This window comes from Eulemur rufifrons, chromosome 24, assembly GCF_041146395.1.
Source record: "Eulemur rufifrons isolate Redbay chromosome 24, OSU_ERuf_1, whole genome shotgun sequence".
NCBI lineage: Eukaryota > Metazoa > Chordata > Mammalia > Primates > Lemuridae > Eulemur > Eulemur rufifrons.
Genome location: NC_091006.1, coordinates 23416475 through 23441532, shown reverse-complemented (window position 1 = coordinate 23441532; position 25058 = coordinate 23416475). Strand labels below are relative to the sequence as shown.

Here is a 25058-nt window from a genome sequence, read left to right as displayed (position 1 = left end):
TGCTGTTAGAATGAGTCAAAATTGTGCTGTAGAAGCAGAAGAAGAAACAATTTTTTGAAAAAGGAAAATAGGAAGCAAATGGCACTAGATGCTAAAAAGTTAATTTTTAGAAGGCTTCATAATATTTAAAGTCTGAGCCTTGTCCCTTTGAATTTGAAGATAAGCTAATATGTTCACTCTGCGCCTGAGAGCTGTGTGCACAAAAGCCAACAGACTCCTCCTCTTCTTTCTTTTGTTTTGGGATTAATTCTGAAGCAGTCTCTTATAAGTGAAGCTTTTTCTCTCCCCCATTTGCAATCAAGAAGGAAGAACGAGGAGTCTTTCTTAGATTTAGGCTTTCTCAGCCTGGATTTCATTTTCATGTATTGTTTGAACAAGACCGATTTGGTCAAGAGTTAATGCTAGAAGGCGACTGAAAGGAAAAACCCCTTTGCAAGGTAAATACTTGAATAAACCAGAATGTTTGGAGCCTTTCTTTTTTTAAATAACTACTCTTTCTTGTAACTCTTTTGTATAATAGAGCTACTCGGGTAGACTTTATATTCTGACTAAATATCGATTCATTAAATTAACTTGTGTTAATTAATTAACTTGTGTCAACATGGTCTCTAAAAAATGCAACAAGTAGATAATAATTAACATGAAAATAAGGGTGAATTTGTTCGGTGCAGTCCTCACAGAAGTACTCAGTCTAAAATGTATTTGCTAGTTATATTGTTTACACCTTGATACTCTATAAGCTGTAGAAAATAGCCAAAATTCTTCTTATTCTCACTGATTGATTAAACTGGTATTGGCCTTAGCAAATAGAGTACTCCACCCATGTATTATAATTTCTAACAATCCACAATGTATTATAATTTCTAACAATGCACTCAGGTAGAAATACCTGGGTATTGTTTTTATCTTATTAATTAAGCTGATATTTTAGTTGATGTCAATAAAGAACATAATACTGGCCGGGCGTGGTGGCTCACGCCTGTAATCCTAGCACTCTGGGAGGCCGAGGCGGGTGGATCGCTCGAGGTCAGGAGTTCGAGACCAGCCTGAGCAAGAGCGAGACCCCGTCTCTACTAAAAATAGAAAGACATTATATGGACAACTAAAAATCTATACAGAAAAAATTAGCCGGGCATGGTGGCACATGCCTGTAGTCCCAGCTACTCGGGAGGCTGAGGCAGTAGGATCGCTTAAGCCCAGGAGTTTGAGGTTGCTGTGAGCTAAGCTGACGCCACGGCACTCACTTTAGCCTGGGCAACAAAGTGAGACTCTGTCTCAACAAAAAAAAAAAAAAAAGAACATAATACAAATTATTTCCAGTATTTAAAGAATTGTCATTTATAGTAATTCAATGGGTTAATGTAAGAGAATAATCATGTACTTTACTTGCAGAGAATAAATATCAAGACAAGATGAAGATCCGAGTCCTGACTGTGACCATCTTAAATTTTGTGGTTTACTTCCCGGTAAGTTTTAGTATTTTGGATAACAGTATCTTCACAGAACTAAAAATTAGATAGAAGGGAAAACGGGTTTAGATCATCAGCTTACATTTAATACAAGAAAGAACATTTTGCTAAATAAAACATCATTGTGCTTTTAATAATCTATATTCTATTCATAAACTTCCTTCTTTTAAAATTAATGATATATATAATGAAGTAAAGATAACAAGTTATAATGTATAAAAGAATATAAGATTTGAAATGTAGGACTTAAAGAGACTTCTCTATACTTTTTTATACTTTAAGAAATTTCTTACTGAAAGTTTGCCTTGGGAAACCTGAATTTATACTCACAGAGGGTACCTAACCCTAACATCAGCTATTCTTTTTTATATGGATACTGTGTATTTCTAACTTAATTAATTTAACAATCATTGGGTAAAGAAGAAAGCAGAGACCTTTAGAATGTCGTTTTATTTGATCAATTTAATGCTGTGTACTGACTTCAGATTTTTAGTAAAATATATGCAAGGGTAACCTTACAAAAATGTTATACTTCTTTCTCTTTAGTATAATGCGAGTCAGAAAATACACAGTCAAACAAATCAACATTTGTCTGCCAGTCCATCTCTATCCTCATCAGACAGCCACACAGCAAATCTACTTTCACCCATCTTAAGAACAGAAGAAAATTCTGCATCTACAGAAGATTCAGATAGCTACTCTGGGTCTACTGATGGACTAAGCAGGGTCTCTGGATCTCTTTCAGAGAGAAACCACTCAGAGACCCTTCAAGCTAGCTTATATAATTTTCTCCCATTTGGGCATGATGCACTAAATAGCACTACAGCTAACCAGGCTTCAGTTAGTTTTGCTAACATCAAGCGTACAGTAGGCAACTCTGCACAGGCAGAGGTTTCAAAGAGCAATGCTTCATTCTCATCTGATGCTACACATAATACTTCTGCATCTGCTACTACAATTTCCAGCTTTGTACCAAAATCCCAAATAACACAAAGCAGGATAACTGTTTCTGGGAAAAATAGCATTTCAGCACCTGTATCCATGACCACCTACCAACACAAGTCTGACTCCACTGCTATTCCTCACTTTCAGATAGTCTCCAAAGCAACTCAGCGTCTTAAGCCCTTCTTCCCATCCACTGGCAGATCTAAACCATTCTTTGCCCCTAATCCTACTGCATACATCCAGAATGCTAAGAATGAATTTCCTGCCACAGCAATTAAAAATACCATTGCCATATCAAATGCAAACAAATTCCTTGGAACTGGTACCACTACTCATGAGGAAGAGACAGGACCAGACAGTATGTTCTCTATTTATACCACAGCCCTTGCAGCAGAAGGCAATATAGCAAAATTTGATACCACAGACATTTTAGAAAAAGATTATACAACTATGCTTGATGAATCTGATCTGAAGAACAACAACATAATTATCATTGATACAACTTACCTGGGAAGATATAGCAAAACTGTGAGCAATGAGCCTGATCTTCCAAAGAAAGACATCTCTATTGTAATTGAGGCTGCAGACATAAATAATGACGGCAAAACTACAGTTAGTGCTCAAACACCTAGCATTCTCTCTGCAAAAAACAGTAATGACTTTAAATCTACTCCTATTCTGAATACTTATGACAAGGCTGATAACAAATCTACCATGATTGGCATTGATATTGATGACACTATTTCCAATATCAATCCCATGCATACTACAAATTATCTTCTTAATGATAGGATGTATGAGAAAAGCAATAGCATTGTTAGTAATTCTACTGAGAGCAAAACAATGATAGATGTAGCTAAAAATATGATGCATGTGGGGAACTTAATTATTTCCAAAAGAAATAACGACACTTCTACGAAGCATTATAGTAACTCTAATCCTACAGAGCTAATTGCTAACACTAATAATTTTAAAATAACTTGGCCTTCAAAGGAAGGTACAATAATAGAAGGCAGACACACTGTTCAGATGGAAAACATTAGGACACCTAACAATATCAATATCGCTGAAGCAACTGGATCTAAAGTAAACAACTCAACAATTAAATATCATTCTAATATTCCCAACAATGTACATCTTAAAATTGGCAGGGACAATTTTAAGTCTGTGAGCACCAATGAAATTGAGAATGTCATTTCTGTGGTTAAAGAAACTGCAGATATGAACCAAGATAACAGAGTTGTAGAAGTCATCTTCATTTATCCAGACACTTCCACAGCAGAAAGTAAAAGAAAATTTTACCCTCTTAATCCTGATACAGCTTATGCCAAAACAGCAGGAAGCAAAATTACCATCCCTCCTGACAACTCTGATACGTTCAATCTCCTATTCAAATATAAAATAAAGCCCTTTACCACAGACAGCAAAAACCTCATTAACAGTAAAGGTGACCAAAGAACCCCCACCACTATTATTGCAAATGATGTCAGAGCCAAAATGGACTTTGAAAGAACTACTAATGCTATGCTTAAATCAGCCAACTTCCAGAGCAATATCACCCCTATGGTTCCCATCACTCAGCTGGCAACTGTTGAGCTTGTTTATTTTAGTAAAGACAGTGAAGCTGGCATGACCTCAGCTTCAAAGGTCAGTATTTCCCCTTCAAATAAATCCACTGAATCTGTGGATGAAACCACGGGTCTCTCTACTAATGACAACAATGCTGATGGTGTTGCAGGTCCTAATCCTGAAATAGACTTTCCTGTGAATAAAAGGTACACTTTTCCATCAGTAGCTAAATCATCTAAACTAATGCCAAATGCCCGAAATAATGAAGCTCAAATTTCTATGCTAATTAATGATGACTCCTTGACTGGTGCTTGGATGAAAATAGCAGATCCTGCAGCTCAAAATTCTCATCTCACTAATGATGCCATTATATATAATAAAGTAGCAGGAGATTCTCTGCACATTCCACTGGAGTCTAATTTTTTTACAGCTGATTTCGCTTCTCCCAGTGATAAACACAATGCCATTTCCAGTGCAGGCGAGGGGAACACAGATATAACTGAAAGCTCTGAACTAACGATTAATAAGGCCACCATGGCAGAAGACAGGTCCCTTGTATCCCCACCTGCAAAGATAGCTGGTATTCTTACTCCAAGAAAACAATTTAGCAGTTTGATAGACAAAGAAATGGCTAATGAAGGATCAACTCCCCATATGAAAATAGAGTCTGTAGTAGGGGAACATGCTGTTTTTAAAATAAAAGACAACCTTCCACCTGCATATTATTTCAAGGATGTTGAATCAGAAGACAGCAGCTTTGAAAGGAATGACTTTAGGGCTGTTGATATCACAAAGTCTCTTTCCCAATTTAGTGTTACACCTACTACTGAAGTAACAATAAGTGAAAGAGAACTTAGTATCCCTGGGGAAGAAAATGTTGATGTTCTATATGATGTCACTAACGCTACAAAGGACAAAATGCACTTCAAGCCGCAGGCCACCAAAGCAATAGCTCACAGTTTGGGTGAAAGTGCAGCTGTGAGGCAGAATGTGGGAGCAGCAGATGGCACTACACTCCTCCCACCTAGCAATTCTTTCCCCCAAACTGGAAGAATGGATTACCCTACACTTCCTAATGTGTACTATAAAGTCATCACTGATAATTCACTTCCTGTCACCAAAGAGAACCCAAATGTTGCCTGGAACATCATCAAACACGAACTATCACTTTCTACAATGGATAATGCAGAACTTATTGATTACAGAGATGGCTATCAAACCCCTATTGCCATCACTTCAAGCAACGCTAACAGACAGGCCAACAAAGGCAAAATGGCTGGGACTGAAGTAATAAATATCCCTCTTGGCATTTCTGTTGTGGCTGATGATATTTTGTACATGGATAAAAACACCAAAGTTGTAACAGACTTGGCTTCAATAGCTGCTACTTCACCAATAAAGAAAAGTGCTCTGACCATGATTGAAGATAATACTCTTAACAATAAACCAAATAAACTAGGACATGGCCTTACTATTTCCAGAGAATATCCTGATGTGTCTAGAGATGATGGTATTCTATTAATTGCTGATCCCTCTACCTTTATGAACTCTGTTGCCCATTTCAATCAGCCTCAATCAACAAATCCTGCGAAAAAGACATCTTTGGCTGATATAATAATACCCAAAACTTATTTTCATAATAAGGCTACCCCAATAGCTTTGACAGTAGCTGTCACCACTGCCTCTCAAGGAGAAGTTGACACCATGTTTTATATCCCAAGAAATGAACTGGAAAACTCTTTCAAGGAAAATGTAACATTGAACTATGAAGCAGATACCCCAAAAGAGGTAAGCATTATGGCAGAGGAAGAAGATAAACTTCAAGAAGAAAATGTCAGAGATTATATTTATCTTAGACCTATAGCAGATGACAATGTCCCTAAAGGCAATAACTTGGCAGCTAAACAATATTCTATTAACTCTGATGCATATGACTCCATCAGATTCAGAGGAGCAACCAAAGACAGAGGTGACCAACCTGAATTTGAGAATCCTGTACGATCCTATATGGCTGAAGTTTCAAAACCTCTACTTGGAAAATTTACTCCCAAGGTTCAAAGAAAAGTGATTTTAAGAAACAGTGATATCGGTTCTGACAATGATGCATTCTCTGGTGGTGATATTTTTTATCCAACGATGGAAGAAAATGTCCCCAAAGGACATATCTCTTCCCCTGAAAGAGAATCTACCTTTACAATATCAGATTTTCGTATTTCAATGAAAGATAATATAAACCCTGCTCTGGAAGGCACTGTGTTACTAACTAAAGGAACTTTCAGCAATAATTATTCATCCTATACTGATGAGCAAAGTGATCCAGCAACAGAAAAACACAAAATTGCCCCAGGTAACATAACAAATTCTCATATAGACTTTATACCTATGACCTCCTTTGCTACTATTTCCTCTAAAGACATAAATAAGGAAAATTATTACCATACATCTGGAATAAGCACTCCTCTGTCACTGGGATATGAAAATACATTGAGAGATGATTCCTTTATTCTTAGGCCTGGAAATACTCTGGCAAAGAAAAATCACCTAGATGACATGGATTTGACCATCATTGAACCTGATAAAAGTCGTTCTGAATATATTTCAAATAAGCATGTCTTTGAAGTAGGGAATGAAGAAAATATCCCTATTAAAAAACCTATTCCATCTGCACAAGGACCCAATGGATTTGTATCTCATATACCCTCCTTTAAAGATGAGGCCTCAAGGAGTCTTCTGTATCAAATAATTCACCCTGAGTTAGAAACTGAAGAAAAATACCAAACTATTATTCTCAAAGAAGAAAATTCTGACTCTGATATTGTCTCTTCTTTCGAAGGTTATACCAAAAACTTCAACACTCAGCATCTCAAAACCATGGCTCCTTCCCTAATTGATGCAGATGAGAATTCTTTTCCTGGGTTTCTACAAAGTGTATCTGCAGGAAAGGGCACTCTAAGCACAGATGATGCTGTCATCATTCTCCCTGAAGTCTCTGATTTGGGAGATAAAAAAACCAAGCATTTCTTTGTACCACACACAGAAACAATTTTTACCATGGGAGAGGACAGGACATTGGGTGCTTTCCCTACTGATCATATTATGATCACTACCCCTATAAAAAGTCGAGATCATTTCTACAGGAAAGGCATTTCATCCAATGTTCCTAACACAGCTTCTCCAGAGTTGGCAGATAGCATCGCATCAGAAAAATCGGGCATCAATGAAGATAAAATGGACTTAGCTGAACTGACCCCTTCAGAGATTGACATTAACCCTTCAGCTCAGGACATTGCTTCCCAAGCTAAGAATATCTCCTATGTCAGTAAAGTTACCAAGGATGTAATCAAAGCAAATTCAATGGCTTCTCTTAATATGATTAATGCCACCAAAATGCCACCAAATGCCAGAATCATTTCATTTAATGCCCCTGCCTTTGGGTCTAAGGACAGCAATGAAAATAGTGACACTACCATACCTAAGGTAGATGGTGTCCTGTCCATAAAATTAAAATCTCTGCTAATTCCCAATCAAAAAATACATAGAATAGAACTTCCTCTTAGTAAAAATGATGATTCTTTATTTAATAATACATCAGTGACAATGTTAGAAGTATCAGAGCCATTGGGTGAACACTCTACTATCATCGACCCAAACTGGGAAATCATCAAGGTACAAAGTGCTCCTCAGCCTCTCTTCATGCTCTCCCCTATTCCTCTGGAAGATCCTACTACCTTTTTAAAGAAACCCATAAATGTAGCCACTGACACGCCTGCCACTGAAAATGAGGACATTAATGCTAAAACTGATTCCATGGCCTTTTCACCTAATATAGCCCTTCAACCTGTAATCCACAAAAATGGAGAGATAAATACAACTTCTAACTATGATGTAAGTCACCATGTAAATCAAGAGGTTAACAACCCATCTGCAAAAGAAATTGCTACCTCTGTAACTGAGCCTAATGTATTCCTCAGTAGAGATAAGGCTGTGGTAGAAGACAAACCCTATGTTTCTGAAGACAATTTTCCAGTGAACGTAAGAGAGATAAATACAGTAAGAGTTGATACTTTCATTCTTAAGCCTGATGCTGCTTCTGCTGAACATAAAGTACCTGGAAATTCCAAAGAAACGTTTTACCCTGATTCCACAGTGAGCACAACAAAAGTGAAAACGTTCAGTGCTCAGGGCTCATTTTCTCCTGATAATGATAACTTAGAAAGGTCTATCACAAACTCTTATGGTAAATTATATAATCTAACCCTGAAATCACCTCTTTCTCCTAATTCTGAACTTGATCCAGCACTCATTATAGGAGAGAGCAACAAAAAAATGACTGGTGACTCTATTATACCTCATGATATAATTGTTCTACCTGACAAAGAAATCATCTCACCAGAAAATATCATCTTTATTGAAGACATGAGGAACACTATGAATGGAAAAAGATATGCAGCTTCTGTGGAAAAAGACAATCTAATTCAATATGAAGTAATTCCTTTCACAAAGGACTTTTCAGCAGAGTCAGATGTGACTTTTCTGGCAGGGGAAAACAATCTAATTAATATGGATCTAATAACCATTGGGCTTGATGACCATACTCTTGAATATGTGTCAGAGAAAAATACATTATACGCTGGAGAAGAAGGAAAGAGCCCCGCAACAAAAATACCTGCCTTTGCCCAAGGCAAAATCTACAGAGGATTGGGATCTCATGCTCCACTATCCAGTGCACATGTCACTGAGAATCTATTGAAAGGAAATCCTACAGAGCTCAAAACTAAACTAAAATACCAAACGCTGATCTCCAGAGAAGGAAACCCTGATTCTGACATGGATTATCAATTTCTCAAAGATTATCTTGCCAAGTTTTATAGTAAGTCACCCAGAACCATGACTCACTCCCTAACAGATAGAAATGAGAATTTTTCTCCCAAGTTTTCATATGATTTAACTTCAGAAAGTGGGAGCCTAAGTGGAAGTGACAGCATCATCATTCTTCCTGAAGGCAAATGGATGGAGCATATCCATGCTCCAGACCCAGAATCAATAGTAACTGAGGGAGACAGCAGGACACTGCCAGGTGAAATCACTCATCTTACCACGCAATCAGCTCCGATGACAAACAGAGACCAGCTCTATAGGAAAGGTATCTCATCTACTGCTTTTAATGTTCTGAGGGAAGCCAAAGCCACCATGTCACCCAAGTCAGAGCATAACAAAGACAAATCTTTCAAGGCAGGGAGTTATCATCCACAGGATGTCACTGTTCCTTCTGTTGCATTCAATGTCAACCTTGACAATGAACTCCCCTTTGTTGATGAAGATTCTGGGGATAAAAAACACAAGGATTCAAACTCTCATTCACCTATGAGGACAACTCATACTGTGGCTGATGCCACTGCTCTTTCCCCTGAGAACAGTTATGAAGGGAGTGATTACATGCAACCTGACAAAAAGTATGTAAGGTCTGGAGAATTCCCATTTCAACTAGCAACTGAAAGTATCATCCTTAACCCTAAAGCTTTAACAAAGAATTCCATCCTAATGAGAGAGAACCCCTTGACTAACTCTTCGAAGTCAGTATCAGTAGTATCAGAGGCAGTGACTGAATACCTTGATTTCATTAATGGAACTGATATTTCAAAAAATCAGGTCATTAAAATTCAAACGGACCTTCAGCCCCACTCCTTGTACTCAATTATTCCTTCCACAAATGCAACAACTTTGATTAGAAATTCCACAAATGATGATGCTGATTCCTCATCTACCGTGGAGAGAGAAATTGACATTTCTAAAGTTAAGACAGCAGCTCACCCTCAGGGAACAATCATGAAAATCCTTTCACCCAAACAAATACACCCTTTCCCTTCTGAAATAGGGGAAAGGCGTAAACCCTCTGTTGAGGGAGACACAACTGCTATATTCAGTATAAGTCACATTAGGAATGCAACGGTTCACTTTCCAACTTTGGAGAAAGCACTTCCCTCAACCTCTGAGCCCAGCACTCTCCCCAAGAGCAGTAACAGTGAGAAGGGGGAAGTCAATATTTCCAAAGAAGGCTATTTTGTTTTAGGAAATTCAAATACTTTGAAAGATAATTCATTCATTGGTAAATTTAATATATCTGTTGGACCTCAAGCCCTTCCCAGTTTAAAAGGAATTCTTTCAGCCGATTCCACAGTGTCCCTGGAAAAGACTTTAAAGCTTAAGGATAACAACTCTGCTCCTCCAGTTGCAGACACAGTCACAGAAGATTTGCTTCATAATGCTCCAGCTGGGTCACATGGCCTAACGTGGAAATCAACTCTTTCGCCTTCTGATTTCACAACATTGTTGAGTTCACCTAAATATTCTGAACTTGATCCACTTGTCAAAATGAATAAAGATGCTACAACCAAGACTAATAACATTCCATTTGAGGAAAGAAATACTCCAACTCACAAAATCACCATTTCACCTGGTATCAATACTTCAACAAAAGGCATGTTGAATACTATTTTTAGTAAAAAAATTGTGCACAGAAACTTTGCAGAGAGAGATATAATCCCTGAACATGAAGTAGTTCCTATTACAGAAAACATTTTAGATATTACTTTAAAAGGTGAAAATATTACAAATAATGATGATGTAATAAGCACCGTGCTTGATGATGGTGCTCTTGCATATGTCACAAGTGAAAATGTCTTTGAACCACAGGAGGAAAAATACAACCCAATTATTGAAAAAACTACTCTCACCGATGACCCCCAAATATTTGGATCTCATCCATTCTTCTCCAGTGCTGATGCCTCTGAACATCTATCTCAAGGAGCTCCAACTGAGATCACAACTAAAGAAATACAGCAAAATTTGAAATCTACAGAGGAACACAGCAGTTCTGACACTGATGCTATTGTTTTCAAAAGCTCTACTAATAATTTAAGTTCTAAGGCTCCCAGGTCCATGATTCACCCCCTAATTCACACAAGTGAGAATTTTCACAAATTTCTAGATAAAACAATTCTGGAAAGGGAAACTCTAAGAGAATATGACATCATTATCACTGTCCCTGAAGACAAAAGGATGGAGCATACCCTTATTCCAGACCCAGAAATAATAGTAGAGAGGAAGATGGCCCTGGATGAAACCACTGATCCCATTGTGATCCTCTCTCCATTAAAAAATAAAAACCAGTCCTACAGGAAAGTCACTTCATCTACTATTTATAACACTGATATCCAAGATAAAGCAGATAATACCTTATCACTTAGAGTAAACAATATTAAAGGTAAAACTAATATGGCAGAGATGCCACATTCACAGGACATTATTATTCCTTTGGCTAAATTCAATGTCCTTCCTGATAGTGAACTTTCCCTCATCAATGAAGATACTGAAGTTTTAAACAATAGGGCTTCAATCTCTTTCTCACCTATGAACACAGTCCATGCTGTGGATGATACCACTGTTCTCTCCACTGAGGGTAGTTATGAAGGAGGTGATTCTGTGCTAACTGGAGAAGACAGTATTAGGTCTACAGGATTCCTACCAGTTCCTGAAAAACCCATGCTCATTCCCAATGCATTAGCTGACAATCCTCAAATCTCTAGCCTAGTAACAGTAACAAATACCTCCTTGACTAATTCTTCAATTGCATGGTCAGAGATGTTTGAGACAATGAATAACTATACCAATGTTAGTAATGGTGGTGATGTTCCCATTAAAAATAAGACTCACCTGAAGTCTCACTCTTTGGCATCAACTAAACTTCCAACTGGTTTCACTAATTTTTCAGACAGTTCTACAAATAATGAATTTGATTCACTGCCCTCTATAAACAGAGAAACTACTGACATTCCCAAAACGGAAACAGATGAAATATATTCTGAACCTCAGAGAATAATCATGAAAGCCTTTTCTCCTACAAAAATCTCCCAACATAGGGTCTATGACAAAAGAAAAATAGCTAATTGTTCTGATCCAACTGCTAAATTTGATTTAAGTCATATCACAAATGCAATAGTTTTCAGACCAGCTATGAAGAAAATCCTTCCCTCAGTAACTCAGATTAATATTCCCTCCAAGAGTGGCAAAAATGTAGAAGAGGAAGTTTATATTTCTGAAGCAGGCAATTTTTTTCCAAAAGATCCAAGTATATTGGAAGATAATTCTTTCACGGTTAAATTTGATGCTACTTTTGCTAAACCTCTGTCACCCTCCAATTTAAAAGGAATCTCTTCAGCTGATTCCACATTAACTTTTCTAGAAGCATCTAGGCCTAATGAGCAAAGCTTTTCTCCTGAAGACACGACCAGAGAAGAGACCATCACAAACACTTCCCCTGGAACACATGGCCTACCATGGAAATCAACTCCTCTTCCTTCTCATTTCACAACATCCATAAGCTCATCTAAGTATTCGGAACTTTATCCAGTCTTCAAAATGGAAAAAGACACCACAACTAATAATAATATCATACCTGTAGGACAAAATACTCCACCTGACAAATTCATTGTTTCGCCTACTACCATTACTTCAACAAAAGACATGAAAAACACTAAGAGATTTGAGGACAAGGTTTTTATAGAGAAAGACATATCCACTGAAGTGGTTCCTTTTACAGAAAACATTTCAGAAGGGGCACATGACACCCCTTTGGCAGGTGAAAATATTCCAAATAATTACAATGTAGTAACTACTGTGCCTGTTGACAGTGCCCTTGAATATGATGCAGATAACTATGTCTTTGTATTAGTGGAAGAGAGAAATGGTCCTCTTATAGAAAAGGTCACAGTCACTAATGACTCCAATGTATTTGAGTCCCATGAATCCTATTCCAGTGCTGTAGTCTCTGACCATCTTTCTCACGGAGCTCCAGTTGATACCAATACTCACAGAAAACATCAAAATTTGGCCACCCAGGAGGAAAATCTTAATTCTGACAATGATGCTACTGTTCTCAAAAGTTATACTGCCACCTCTAATACTAAGGCTCCCAGGCCCATGATTTATTCTCTAACTGATCCAAGTTGGAATTTTTTACCTAAGCTTCTAGATGAAACAATTCTGGAAAATGGTCTTCTAATAGGAGGTAACACCGTCATCATTCTCCCCAAAGACAAAAGAGTGGAGTACCCTCTTGTTCCAGACCCAGAACTAATGTCACCAATGGGAGAGAACAGGATGTTCACAGCTGACTCCATTGATCCTGCTGTGATCACCATCCCTATAGACTATCAAGACAAATTCACCAGGAGAGGTGTCTCATCTGTTTTTTATAACAATGTTGCCCCAGATGTAGGAGAAGCCACAGTATCAGCCAGATTTGATTCAAATAAATTTAAAACACACTTGGCAGATGTGCTCCGTTCCCAGAACAATATTATTTCTTTGGCTGCTTTCAATGTCATTCCTGATGATGATCTTCCCTTCATCAGTAAAGATACTGAAGAGGCAAACAACAGAGCTTCAGATTTTTCTTCATCTATGAATAAGGCATCCAGCACTGTGGCAGATTTCATTGTTCCTTCCACCAAAGGCAGTTATGCAGGAGGTGATTCTTTGTTACCTGGAGAAGATAATGTTAAGTCTAGAGGATTCTCATCTCTTTTAAAAACTGGCAAGCTCATTCCTAATCTCTTACTTGATAATCCTGATACCTCTGGTCTAAGGAGAGATAATTCATTTTCTGAGTCTTCAATAACTAGACCAGAAGCATTAGAAAGAGCAGCTGAATATGGTGGTGCCATTAACAGAGGTAATGTTCCAGAGGGGCAGGTTATAATAACTCAAACTGACATTCGTTCCTATCCCTTGGCCTGGAATATTTCTCCAATTGGATCCACTTTTTCAGATACTCCCCCAGATGATGAAATTGGTTCATTTTTCTCTCTGAATAAAAATATCCCTGAAAAGTATAAAAGTGAGACTGACAAAACATATTCCAGATCTCAAAGAGCAATAATGAAAGCCTTTTCTCCAACAGAAGAGTCTCGAAAACATGTCTACAAACTAAGGAAAACAGCTAATCTTTTTGATCAAGAAGATCTAGCTGCTAAATTTGAATTAAATCACTTTACAAAAACACCAGTTATCATTCCAGCTATGGGGAAAATCCATCCTTCAGCAACTGAGCCCAATCCTCTCTCCAACAGTAACCACAACATGGATGAAGAATTCCATATTTCTGAAGCAGAAAGCTTATTTTCAGGAGATACAAGTACACTAAAGGATGATTCTTTCACTGGTAAGCTTGATAATTCTTTCAAATTTCAAGCACCTCATACTTTAAAAGGAATCTCTTCAGTTGACTCCACATTAACTCTTTCAGAAGCATCTACGCCTAATGACCAAAGCTCTGCCTCTCATGATAAGGTCGCTAACATAGGCAGGTCCATCACAAACACTCCAGCTAGATCATATGGCCTATCACGGAGATCAACTCTTCCCTCTTCTGACACCACAACATCCACGGGCACTCCCAAATCTTCTGAACTAATTTCTGTTGCCACTATGGAAAAAAATACCACAAAAAAGATTGACATTCCACCTGAGGAAACAATTATTCCATCTGACCAAGTTATCATTTGGCCTATTTTTATTACCTCCAAAAAAGGGAATATATTTGGGCACAAAGATTTGAGAGAGAGAGAGACAGCTGCTGAGTATAAAAAAATTTATTTTACAGATGGTATTTCAGAAAAGATGGATGACATTTCTTCTGCAGGCAAAATCACTCCAGTATATGTGGGCCAAATAATTGTGTCTGATGATGGTGGTTCTGAATACAGCTCAGATAAACATGTCTTTGAATTAGAGGATAAAGCAAATAATCCTTTTATAAAAATGAGTACACTCAGATATGCTCCCAAGACACGTGGGTCTCATGCACTATATACCACCGTTGCTGCTTCAGACAGTCTATCTAAAGCAATACCCTCAGACTTCAACACTAAAAAAAATAAACAAGCTATAATTCCTATACAGGAAAACAAAAATTTTGACATTGGTGCTATTCCTTTCAAAGACCCCACTGCCAATGTCAAAACCAAAGCTCGCAGACTCACAGCTTACTTCCTAATTGATGCAAGTGAGCATTTTCCTTCTCGTTTTTCTGACAAAACACGTGTGAGAAAAGGCACCATAAATGGTAATGATGACATCATAATTCTCTCTGGAAACTCTCACTTTGGAAATAAAATAGTTGAATATCCCATTTTTTCAGACATAAAACCCATAGTTGACAGCAAGACATCCACAACTGATACTGCTAATCATGCTATCAAAAATAGTTATAACTTGCTCAGGAAAAACAAACCATCCATCATTTATAAAACATTTACACCCAAAGGAACAGACACTACCCACATGATTTTGCTGAAGATGAAACAGGTATAGCTGTGGTGTCTGGTTCAATATTTAGTAATTTTCCTTTAGCTCAGCTTTCCAGTGATGACATTTCCAACATGGATGAAAACACAGAAGCTGCAATCAAGATAGCTCTTAACTTCCTTTTCTCCTTTGAGAAAGATATCTGACATTATGCCAAATGCTCCTGCTACCTCTGCTGAAGATAAAAATAACACTGGCCTTTCATCAGAGAGTGTCATGTCTCTAAGACTTACATCTCTGGGACTATCTGAAACTACTCAAACTACCATCTTTAATAATGCTCCTGCTAAAGAAATCACAGCCCCTAGACTTACAAAAGATGAAAACCTGTATCATCCAACAATGTTAATATCAGTAGCATCCAAACTTGTGCCAACAAATTCAGCTTACTTTAATGAAGGTGTTATCTCAGGAAGGCAAAATACCAAAAAGTCAAACTGTCTCAAAGGCTCTACCCCTGGTCTATTTTGTTCTCCAAGCTGATTCCACTAGCTCTTCAGACGATACTGCAGATGTCAAACATAATACATCTATTACTTTTGCTATGCAGGACAAAATTTTTTATATTGATGCATCTGGCAATTAAAATTCAGAACCTAAGAAAACAATCACCAAGTCTACTTTTTTTCCTAATGAATATAGTGATCCAAATTTCTATTATAAAAGAAATATCAAGAGCTTCTTCAGTGAAAAACACAGCTATTGAACTTGAAATGAATCACTTTACAGATGTCCAAATGTAATAATAGGAAATGATCCAGTTATCCAGATGGAAACGAACTCTATACACGATGCTGATGTAAATAGGGTTTATGACAGTGTCATAAAGCCCGGTAGCAGCTTATTCAAGCTTTCCCATACCCAAGGATTCCCTCCCAGCTAGATCTGTTTCTCACGAAACAAACCCTATGGCTGGAGACTCAGATTTGCTCACAGAAGTTATTGTCATTATCCCCACTGATGAAAAATCTTCATCTTACACAGAGACCATGTCTCTAGTAGAAGGAAATTCTCCCCTGGAATCTAATATAGCCAATCTTAGAGCAGCAAATAATGAATTTCAAGCTTCAGAAAGAGCTAATGTTACTAGTGAATCCACTGTTGAGATAAAAAAATGATTACCTACATTTCATGAAATGTTTATTGTACCACAAACTAAAAAGGAGGTTGAAGAAAACATTTTCTTTAGGGATATTTCTCAGATAAAAACAATGATTCCAAACGATATCCCCAAGGAGCCTAAAGCAGATATGAGGGCCACGACTAACCCTGCTATAAATGCCATCTTCCTTGGAAACAAAGAAAGAGCAACCACACAGGCCAACACACCCTTCAATTACAATTTCCTTAGTCATGCACTCAATTCTCCAATCACTGGAGGGGAAGAGGACAAAAATGTGGATGTTGACATACTCAAATCTCAAAATGTGATTGTGCCTCTTACTTACCTCACTATTTCTGAAGACAGAGTTATTTTGTGAATGAAGATATTGAAACTGAGACTTCCTCAGTGACTCCATAATGATTATACTCACCTCAATTAGGTTAATAACTCTATTGTCTCCAAAAAAAATTATAAAATCTGAAGATATACATAGACTCTTTCTAAAACAGGAATTGTAGTGTCCAGAGGAGTCACCATTTTACTAATAGTTGAGTCTTTTAAAATTGCACGTGGCATTTCTTCTGATGAATCTCAAGATATACTCCATACAAAGAAAGTCTCAATGGTGGATATCACTGTGATACCAGCATTTTCAAAGTCTGTTTCTGAGGACTCTTTTCCTAGTTAAGTATCACTGAAAATCATAAATATGCCAAATGACCATCCTGGGATTTTATTGAAAAATCTCCTACTTATTAGTAATTTCTACCTTTTCACTTAAAAATAGGTAATACAATCTAAAACACATGTCAATAGATATAAATTTAATATTAATACTGGCCCGAGGGAAAAAAAGAAATGTTCGTGTTAGTATAATATACAGTGCAACAATGGAAGAAAATACTATTTAGATAAACTAAAATTTATCTGTAGAATTCAACTCTCTGTTCTTAAGTTAAATAATATCTTTGATGACAACGATCTATTGGTCAAAGAAGACTATGCTATATTCCGTGGCAGGTGACTCCAGTTTCCTCAAGACCACTAAATTTTCTACAGTACAACCAGGATTTTAACCATATGTTTTCTGCTCTTTGATTAATGACACACATTCAATCTGAAATGTTCTTTTTAAGGTCAATGGTTTAGAAAACAGAGATAATGGTAATAACATTCCCCTTGGAAGAGAGATAATTATGCTACAATCAATAAGATTCCACCTCACAGCTATACTAGCAGAAGCAGAGTTGGTGTGACCACAGAAGTAATCTCTGAAATTAAAGACTCTCTGACAAATTAGTATTAATGAAGATGATGTAATTATTTCATCTGATGTATCTAACTAAAGATTAAATGCTCATAAAAGTGCATATTTTGCTCCTTATTCCAACTCTATTCAACATAACAAATATAAGGTTTTACCAGATACCTTCCAGCAATTATACAGCTAACCTCCCCATCTTTTATTTCCCTTTTGTACTCAAAGAAATTTTCCCCAAAAGGACAGCAAGTCTTCTGGTTACAGCATGCCTTATCCTGAACTAAGCTTCACAAGCACTACATGATGGGGAAAAAATAGAAGTTAAAAAATCTTCCCACTAAATTAGCCAACTCAAAGAATGACTTTACCCTATGACTTTCTTTACTGCCCCAGGACCTGACAGTATTTCTACTAAAAACAAAGAACCTGTCCCTTTTACTATCTTGAAACTTCCTTCCCTGTCTCTGATGCTGATAGCATTCCCTATATCAATAAAGACACTGGAGCCTTCAACTGTGACATTCCCCTGAAGCAAAAACATTTCTGGAGAAGCTGCCCATATCTTTTAAATGAAAAATGGCCATCTTAAAATCTATTCTGATATTTCTATGGAGAATAGTGACATAGCTACACCAGGCCAATCAACTAACAAAGGAAGCTGAAAACTTTGGAGTTGAGTTCATATTAGTGAAGAATAAGCATTTTCCCTTGAGATGGAAACCAGTACTCTAGGTGATGCTGCTGTCCTTTCCCAGATTTGGTTGTTTCTGAGTCTGAAAATTCCATTTCTTCTAAAACACTGGGAAAAGACTGGTTCTAAAACATTAGCACTGGATTAAAAACCTCCTCTCATGTAATTAGTTAAACCTCAAGGTTGATAATTCAATGATGATGTCTGATATAGTTAATATCACCATAACAAATACTCCCTCTGAAATTGAGAATATAATTCTTAAAGCTAACACACTTATTCCACACCTGGATTATTGTTTCTGGGTGAATTTTGATACATAACGCTAACTCTCTGCCAGAAATGTCTTTTGGAGTTAAAATAGCAACACTCTCTGCCAGAAAGCATTCCTAAAGAAAATTGAACCTACAAAACTTGACACTCTCACTGTTACTCAAATTCATTCAAGAAAAAGTAAGAATTACAATGAAGGAAAAAACAGCAAAGACTCTAACAGGCCAGTAACTGTTTCTACTAAAAAAGTGAGATTTCCCTTTCCAAAGAAGAGAACTAACTGATGTCCCTGCTACCTAATTACCTTTTGCAATTACACTTACTGCCAAAAATGCCATTAACTTATTTAGACATTTAAATACATGAATCTCAAAGGAAGATGGCTTCACCTTTAAAAAGATACTGTTACTTACTCGGATGACAGTTGACTTCAAGCTGATACTGAGAGTCTCGTGGTTTCCAGAGTTCCCCTTCTTGATACTAAACTGGCAAAGTACCTAGTAGACTCTGCTATATGTTTCAAGTGACACGAGCTCCATATCAGAGGGCATGTCTCTTGCAAACAGCAATATGGTAAATCTTAAGTTTCCTGCAACTGAAATGTTTGGCTGTGAATTTTGATTTCATAATCAGAATGGACTCCATTGCCTTTTCATCTATTACCAATATTCTTGCAACTGAATGACCAATCACAGCAGAGAAACAAACTCCAAGGAGAGCCAGTGCTGTTAGCCCTGTGGTTGATGCAACAATCACCATGATGACCCATGCTGTAGTCACTATGATGAAACCCACTCTCCTGCCTAGGGAAACCACTGAGCCCAGGAGGAAGACCTGTGAGAGTGCATAGTGCCATTTCACCCCATGGCTGAAGATGGTTTGCCTAAAATTTATTCCCATCCACCACCAGAAATCAGTAAGACACCAACTGAAGCAACCATTTTCTTTGGGGCTGACAACACTATTCCTAAATCAGAAACAACTATTACTTCAGAAGGAGACCATGTTACTTCAGTAAATGAGTATATGCTAGAAAGTGATTTTTCAACAACTACAGGCAACAAACTTATACCTACAAAGGAAAAATTCAAATCAGAAGATGATACTGGAACTCATTTTATTAAGCCAACAACTCATCTGGAGAAAGAAATCACCACTCTGACTGGCACTACAAACTCTATAGTGAATGACTCTATTACTGAAAATCTCATTCCAGGGAAAATTGGCAATATTTCAACACCAGTTGCTACTGTTTCTTTAATAGACTTTTCCACTAACATAGATGAAGAAGAAATCCTCTTGGCTACCATTGACACAGAGGATGAAGAGCTCTCTGTAACTTCTGATGTCACTGGCACACTAAAGGACAGCAAAAAAGGTAAAGCTGATGTTAACAATTATAATTCGTCCATCAAACCCAATGTTCCTGCTGATGAGGCTGCCCAGGTCACTGACTCCTTTGTCCCTGTGGCTGAAATGTCTCCCTCTACTGATAAAAACTTCACCACTATTCCAGACATAACTGATCTTACAGAAGAGAAAATAACTGAAATTGACCTAATTGTTTCAGAGGATGACCCTGATGCTGTGGCTAAATTAACTGATTCTGATGAGGAAAAGTTCATCACTGTGTTTGAACTCACTACCTCTCCTGGAAAAGACAAAGATAACCCAGAAGATACTCCACTAACTGATGAAGAATCGACCGATGAGACCAATGTTTGGATGGAGAGAGAGAATGCAAATGAAGCAGAGACCCATTCTGTTTTGCTTACTGCTGTTGAATCCAGATATGACTTCATTGTCCCTGCATCAGTAGCTACAAACCTTGAGGAAGAATCATCTACCATAACAGAAGATTTGCTTGAAAATAATAGAACAGACTCTGTAACTAAGGTCATTGACTCATTTTCTGGAACTACCTCTACATTAGATACCACAAACTACAAGGAAGACACCTCCACAGATGAAACGGGTATCTTTAAACTACTGAAAGAAGATCCAGATGAGTTCATGATTTGAAAGCAGCAAAAGGGATGCCATGTAGAATTGTGTGATAGCCTAGACAGCTAGTCTTAACATCTAAGAAGCTTTTCCAGCAAGTAAAAATCTTAAAAAAATGAAAGAATATGAGCATTTAAGGCGAGTATTAGACTTACAAAATGCAGATGCTTAGAACTAAAAGTTATGCAGCAGAATATATTTACAAAAACTTTAAAAAACTAGCAGTAAGAGTTCCTCTAGCATCGTAAAGTTTGAGTTATCCAACAATTGCCTATCTTAATGTAAAATTTTCTGTCCCAGCCTTTAGGGGTATAAAGAGAGAGCAAGAGGCCGGGCGCGGTGGCTCACGCCTGTAGTCCTAGCACTCTGGGAGGCCGAGGTGGGCGGATCGTTTGAGCTCAGGAGTTCAAGACCAGCCTGAGCAAGAGCAAGACCCCATCTCTACTAAAAATAGAAAGAAATTATATGGACAGCTAAAAATATATAGAAAAAATTAGCCGGGCATGGTGGTGCATGCCTGTAGTCCCAGCTACTCGGGAGGCTGAGGCAGGAGGATCGCTTGAGCCCAGGAGTTTGAGGTTGCTGTGAGCTAGGCTGACGCCACGGCACTCACTCTAGCCTGGGCAACAGAGTGAGACTCTGTCTCAAAAAAAAAAAAAAAAAAAAAGAGAGAGCAAGGAAGCAGCTCACTTCCTGCTACATTTAATGATGTACATCACTTTAGTTAATTCTCAACATATTTTAGTGACAATTGGGGATATGAAGAGAATCAAATTAACATATCTCAAAAAATTACTTCAGTATTAAAAGATCTTCTGAAATGCTTCTTGTAAATAATTTTTCATTAGTATTTCACCAGTGATTCTCTTCTATTAAAAACAGTTTCAACTCTCACTTATATAAGAATTAAGACGATCTGGTAATTTTTTGTACCCACATGTAAGAAATACAAGAATTATGTTGGATGCAAACTAGGGCAAAATGATATGTTACAAATATGTGCCTTTTTCAGAAAAATATTGTGTAAACATAAATCAATTTCATTTTCTTTCTGTTAAAATTTATTTCCTGAATTTTTGTCAATTTTTTCCAGATCTTAGATATCGAATATCGCACTCTTGTTGTGCTCTTGGTTAGCAACTGAAGGACTATTATCTTCATTCTTTTCTGACACAGACGTTTTAGATGGGTCTGTTTTACCTTTGCTGATTTTCTTCAATAAATCTGTTTGACAGCAACTGATTTACCGTGTGTACATGTGTTTGATATTCTAGTACATAATTCTCAAATTAGGAGAAATATAGGTAAAATGAAAACCCATTGTTTGTTTATAGAACAATGCAGTTCTAGTCACCAGAAATAGAATTATTCTATAGAGATTCATAATTTTATTATATTTAAAAAAGGAATAAAACAAAGTCAAAACACCGAGTTAATAGTAATTTTGTGTGGGGGGTTGGTATAGGGATTTACGTCATTAGATAGACTATGGACTAGAATAATATAGTAGTGTGTGAAAACTCAGAAACACATTATAACACAAAAATTTAGTATATGGCAAACTGGACTTCAAAACCATGGGATGTGGTAGTTAATCTTGCTTGAACAATCAAGTATTTGGGAAAAATAAAGTTGGAGTAATAAACCAATTTTTAAAATTATTTTTAAGACCATAGTCTAAAATAAATTCTATATGGATTAAAGGCTTTAATGTAAAAAATTAAACCATACAAAAACTTAAAACGAAACATATCTGTATATCAATCCAAATGGAGCTGGGAAATCTATCTAAGCATATAAGGCGCATAAAATATTGATAGATTTGACACCATGAATAGTTATAAATTCTGTACCAAAGAAAATTAGCATAAAATTAAAAAGTAAATAACTATTAATAATTGCGCTATACATAGCAGTGAAAAGATTACTATCCTTACTCTATAAAGAGTTCCTACAAAGAAAGCATTTTTAAATAAGCAGTAGAAATAAACAGATAATTCACGAAACACAAATTGCCAATAAACATATGAAAAATATTCAATAGTCAAAAAAATTAAAGCTATCATATACCATCTTTAGCCATTTGACAATTGATAATGATTGTCATAAGTTAACTAATTGTTAACTAATTTTGCAGTCTTTCTCCAAATTTCCCCAACCTCTCTCAAAGGCTGAAAGGCAATTTGGAAATATATGCAACAAGCATTAAAAATATTTAAAGTTTTTGGCCTAGCTATTTTAAATATTTTAGCTCTAAGAATTTTCTTAAGAATCAGAGAACATGAAAGAACTAACAGTCATTGAGCTATTACTACAGGTCAGGCACTGTTGTGCTAACATTTAGAGTAACATGTGGTCTTCATGATACTCCTAGAAGAAAGAACATTATCACACCCATTTTACTAAAAAACCTGAGGCAGAAAAGCTATTTGACATGCCCCAAGTCTCACAGTTAATAAGTAGCAAAGAATGCTTCAAATCCAGGAAGTCTTCCTCCAGAACCCATGTTCTCTTAATCACTATATTGTATTGGCTTTCAGATTTAAATACAAGGATGTTAGCAAAGACTAACACTCAAGAATATGATTTTAGACATCCATAAAGAAGAAACACTGAAAATAATCTAAAATTTTAGAAACATGGAATTGGTTACTCTATATATTTATATATATATATATATATATATATATATGAAACAATAGTATGCATCTTTTAAAATGGTTCTGAAACAATGCATTTTCTATTCTGGCTAAATAAGTTTGAGTTGAGTTTTCTGTTGTTTAAAACCAAAGCATCTTGATAACTAAGAACCCAAGCTATTTCAAGACCTTGTATCTTTCTTCTGCATGCTCCTCTCCCTAGAATCCCTGTGGTCTCATGCGGTAAATACTTAAACATCTTTCATATCCACCTCAAGTGGTATCTTTTCTAACCAGCCCTAAGTACGATGACCTATTGTATATCCCATTACATACATTCTTCAATCACACCACCTGTGATACTGTATTGTATTTACTTGGTAAAATATACTTCTTTGTCACAAAATAATCCTATTTATAGCAAAGCTCCCTTTGTCCCAGTGTAACATAAACCCCACTGCACCCCTTGCCAGCAGTTATCTCTGCCCTGCAACATAATACTCTCCTCCATGCCATAAGGAATTCATGACCACAATTAGAAACAGAGAAAGAGAAGCCAATTTTAAGAGGAAAAGACTCCTGCCCACAAAGAAAGCACATTCTCCTGAAGAGATTCCCTAGGCACCTGTTCAAGTTGCCTAACTCTACATACTCTGGTTTCTCTACAGATCGTATAAATCTTCAGTGAATTTTTCACATTTTTCATTCATGTCCTAAAATATTTTTTTGCCTTCTGTTTGTTAGTTCTCAACTTTCTCTTCAATCCTATTCATATTATTTGCCATCCATATTCTGAATTCCATTTCTGACATTTCGACAATTTCTTTTTGGTTAGGGTTCATTGTGGATCTTTTGTGATCCTTTGGAATGTTGAGCTGGCTTGTTTCTTCATGTTGCCAGAATTATTTTGCTGGTGTCTTCTCATCTGAAACCTCTTCTCTCAGCTCAGGGCTGACAGGCTTGTGGCATACCTGTTCTCCTTTTCTGGGAACTCTCCTACTTAGCGAGAAAGAGGAGAGGTCCTTAGGTAGTAGCACTTTGGTGTCCTACTCCAAAGGACTGGCCCAACAAGGGGGAAAAGCACTGAAAGCCTGTAATGCAGCTGTTCCCTATGTCTCCCTGTTCCTTTGCGGTTGTCATAGTCTAAGCCAGTGCTCGGTCATATTCAGATTGGTGGTTTGTCCCTAGGCCACTATTAGAAGCTCAGGCAGGTGGCTAAATGAGTTCCTCTCCATGGAAGTGTGTGGCAGGCCTTGGCGGATGCCTCAGTAAGTTGTAGGACCGAAGTCACCTGGACATGTCATGGGACTGCATCCAGTGGTGGGGTGGGTCACAGGACCTTGGCAGCACCTGGATACCTGCTGGGACATTGGTGAGCACCTAGGCATGTCACAGGACTGAAGCTGGCATTGGGATGGTTCACAGAACCTTGCTGGGTACCTGAGCATGTCACAAGACCTTCCCCAGTGCCTGCGCATGTTGCAGGACCTTGGCAGGTGCCCAGGCAGGTTGCAGAACTTTTCTGGGCACCCACATGTGTCAGGGGGGCCTTGGCCAACATCAGGATGTGTCACAAGACATAGCTGGGCACTTCAGGTCATGTGACATTGGTGGGTGCTTAGACAAGTTAGAGGGCCTTGGCTGGCACCTAGGCAGGTTTCAGGACCACAGCCAGTGGTGGGGCAGCTTGTCAAGCTGCAGTGGCTGGGCCACCTGTGGCCGGTGAGTCCAGGGA

The 25058-nt window shown here is 37.4% G+C and overlaps 2 protein-coding genes across 2 annotated transcripts in view; one reads left to right on the top strand and one right to left on the bottom strand.

Annotated features, from left to right (window-relative positions):
* Window positions 1–914: 914 nt before the first annotated feature.
* The window catches only part of LOC138374272 (protein GVQW1-like), a 32718-nt gene continuing 8574 nt past the window's right edge, over window positions 915–25058 (bottom strand). The window contains exon 2 of the mRNA XM_069456980.1: window positions 915–1040. Within this exon, the coding sequence (XP_069313081.1) occupies window positions 915–1040 (126 nt within the window). The remainder of the gene's footprint in view (window positions 1041–25058) is intronic.
* On the top strand, window positions 19545–20702 carry CABS1 (calcium binding protein, spermatid associated 1). Its single transcript, XM_069458249.1, has one exon. The coding sequence runs from the start codon at window positions 19545–19547 to the stop codon at window positions 20700–20702; it is 1158 nt and encodes a 385-aa protein (XP_069314350.1).

Excerpts from the sequence above, each read along its gene's own strand:
- CABS1 (XM_069458249.1), top strand. The coding sequence starts at position 19,545 with ATGGCTGAAGATGGTTTGCCTAAAATTTATTCCCATCCACCACCAGAA.